Here is a 2339-nt window from a genome sequence, read left to right as displayed (position 1 = left end):
TGTCATAGAATGCAACCCTATATATATATATATATATATATATATATATATATATATATATATAGGGAAGGGATCAATAGAGAAGCTAAATATTCGAGAGAAGCAAAGAAGCTGAATAAGTCAATAATTTTACTGAATACGCATATACATGTGTGTGATATATTCCAATCTATAATTTAGGATATCGTTAGATTCAAATTAAATGCTACAATTTTCCATGTATATCATTTTATATTAGGCATCTACCTTGTGGATCTTCATTAAATTCATAGATACCTGTCGTTTTCCCATATAGCTTTGTGCGTCTGTTCATGTCAAAATACAAAATATATAATACTTAAAACCTTCATGTTATAGATATATATGTCTTGTGTGTGTGATTTCATTCCAAACTTAATCTTGAATAATTCAAATAGAAATAACAATTAGTAACGACAATAATAGTATTAGTAGGAGTAACTTTTGCTGTTCATTCACAGAAAAAAAAAAAGCGTGAAGGTGAAGAAACAAATAGATAATTATACAAAATTAATCTGTGATTGTCTATAAAATTTGAAATAACTAACCATATATAAGTATTTCCCTTCCACAGATCTAGTTCTTCTATTTTCCATCGTGATTAAAGCAAAGTGCGTAAATATGAAAAAATATGCACGATGCCAAAACACAAAAGAAAATAGAAGATCCAACGTTCATCTTCTTACATGGACGACTCCCGCTCTAAAGTCAAGGGCTTTGACTTTGCATGATGATGTGGCTCCGGTCCTAACCGGAGCTCAAGGTCTAGTTCACCATGCTTCAACTCCAATTGTTTGCTCTCTACATCGTCGTTGATCTCCGTCGCCGGTGCCTTAACACAGCTGTTGAGATTTGTAGCTTGATCATCGCCGTCGTGACTCAGATCATTTTTCAAACTCAACTTCTCCCCGAGGAGGGACTCGGGAGGAAGACTATCGTCGGAATTCGCGCTTCGCGAGATTTCCAACGACAGCAAATTTTCATCGGAAAACTCGCGAAGCTTCGCTCGATCCTTCCTATGGATGTTCATGTGCCCTCCTAGTGCTTGCGCGTTGGAAAAACCTCGTTTGCAGAAGCTGCATCGAAACGACTTCGTTTTGAAATTTTGAGCAAAATCGTCCCCTAATATTATCAACTGTTGGGAAGTTTCCATCCTTGAAGGATTACCATCCATTTGCAAAATTGATTTCGGGAGAAGTGAGAGGAGGATGAAGCATGGAAATTGAGACTTTGGTTTTGAGAGATGAACGCAACTTTAATTAATTTTGGTTTAGGATAAAATAATACTAGAGTTGGTCAAGTGGTCGGTTTATTGATTTTGTTAATAGTTTTGATCGAAAACTTTATATCGAGCGTGCTGATAGTTTTGGAAATAAAATATTTGATGAACATTAATTAAGAACTTCGAGAGGGCTCATGGCGGCCGGAATATTTGTGTCCCAAACATTGACGTGGTACATCTGCAAGAATGTACCTTCAAAACTACTATAAAAAAATTTGAAGTGTATTACTTAATTTTGTAAGTGTACATTCGGTCAAACCCGATAAAATTTACAATTAAGTTATGAATTTAGGATAGTATAAACCATATTTCAAACCTTATATTATGACAACATTAACCTAAAGAAAGTGGCCAGTTTTATATGAATTGTTTGTTGGGCCTTGTTAAATTGACAATTAATAAAGTTATTACTATTTGAGTGTTTTTTTTTTTTTTTTGGGGGGGGGGGGGGGTGGAGGGGGGTGGTTGTGAAACTATTAATTGATTTAAGGTCAATAAAAGAATTTCTTAACTTTTTTTTTGTATGTTCACAAAAAAAAAAATTGTATTTATTTTTAGACTATATCTCACCAATTATAATACTTTATTTTGTATATTTTTACCACTCTCAATACTAATTACAATATATTTTTACCATTTTCAATATACTCCACAATTTTTTCTCCACTTTCAATAAATTCTACTATAATTTTTTTAAAACTTGTGTCACTTTCTCTTATAAATTTCTTTCGTGGACATATGAAGTACGATTTCTTTAAGAGATAGTTTCTTTTTATGGTGACCTAGCCAGTCGAATAAATATGATTTTAAACCAGAACTTCCAAAATGTAACCATGGATGATTAGGAGTGTAGATTATCTAAAAAACAAGTGTTCAAATATATAAACTTGAATTTAAATATAGGGCAAACCGCACAGATGCGATGAACAATGGTAATTCATTTATTTTTAAGCGCGCGTGGAGAAATAAGTCAACTCTATTTCTTTAATGGGTAAATATTGAAGTCATTCGACTAAATAAAATCAGTAATATATAAACA

At 32.7% G+C, this 2339-nt stretch overlaps 1 protein-coding gene across 1 annotated transcript; it reads right to left on the bottom strand.

Annotated features, from left to right (window-relative positions):
• Positions 1 to 446: 446 nt before the first annotated feature.
• Positions 447 to 1425, bottom strand: LOC131022552 (transcriptional regulator TAC1-like). The gene has a single exon (XM_057952057.1). It carries the CDS (start codon positions 1190 to 1192, stop codon positions 701 to 703), a length of 492 nt encoding a protein of 163 aa, XP_057808040.1. The 5' UTR covers positions 1193 to 1425; the 3' UTR covers positions 447 to 700.
• Between the last annotated feature and the right edge of the window lie 914 nt (positions 1426 to 2339).

This window comes from Salvia miltiorrhiza, chromosome 4 (genome assembly GCF_028751815.1).
Source record: "Salvia miltiorrhiza cultivar Shanhuang (shh) chromosome 4, IMPLAD_Smil_shh, whole genome shotgun sequence".
In the NCBI taxonomy this organism is placed as follows: domain Eukaryota; kingdom Viridiplantae; phylum Streptophyta; class Magnoliopsida; order Lamiales; family Lamiaceae; genus Salvia; species Salvia miltiorrhiza.
Note: the sequence above shows the minus strand (reverse complement) of the source record. Positions and strands in the feature narration are given on the sequence as shown.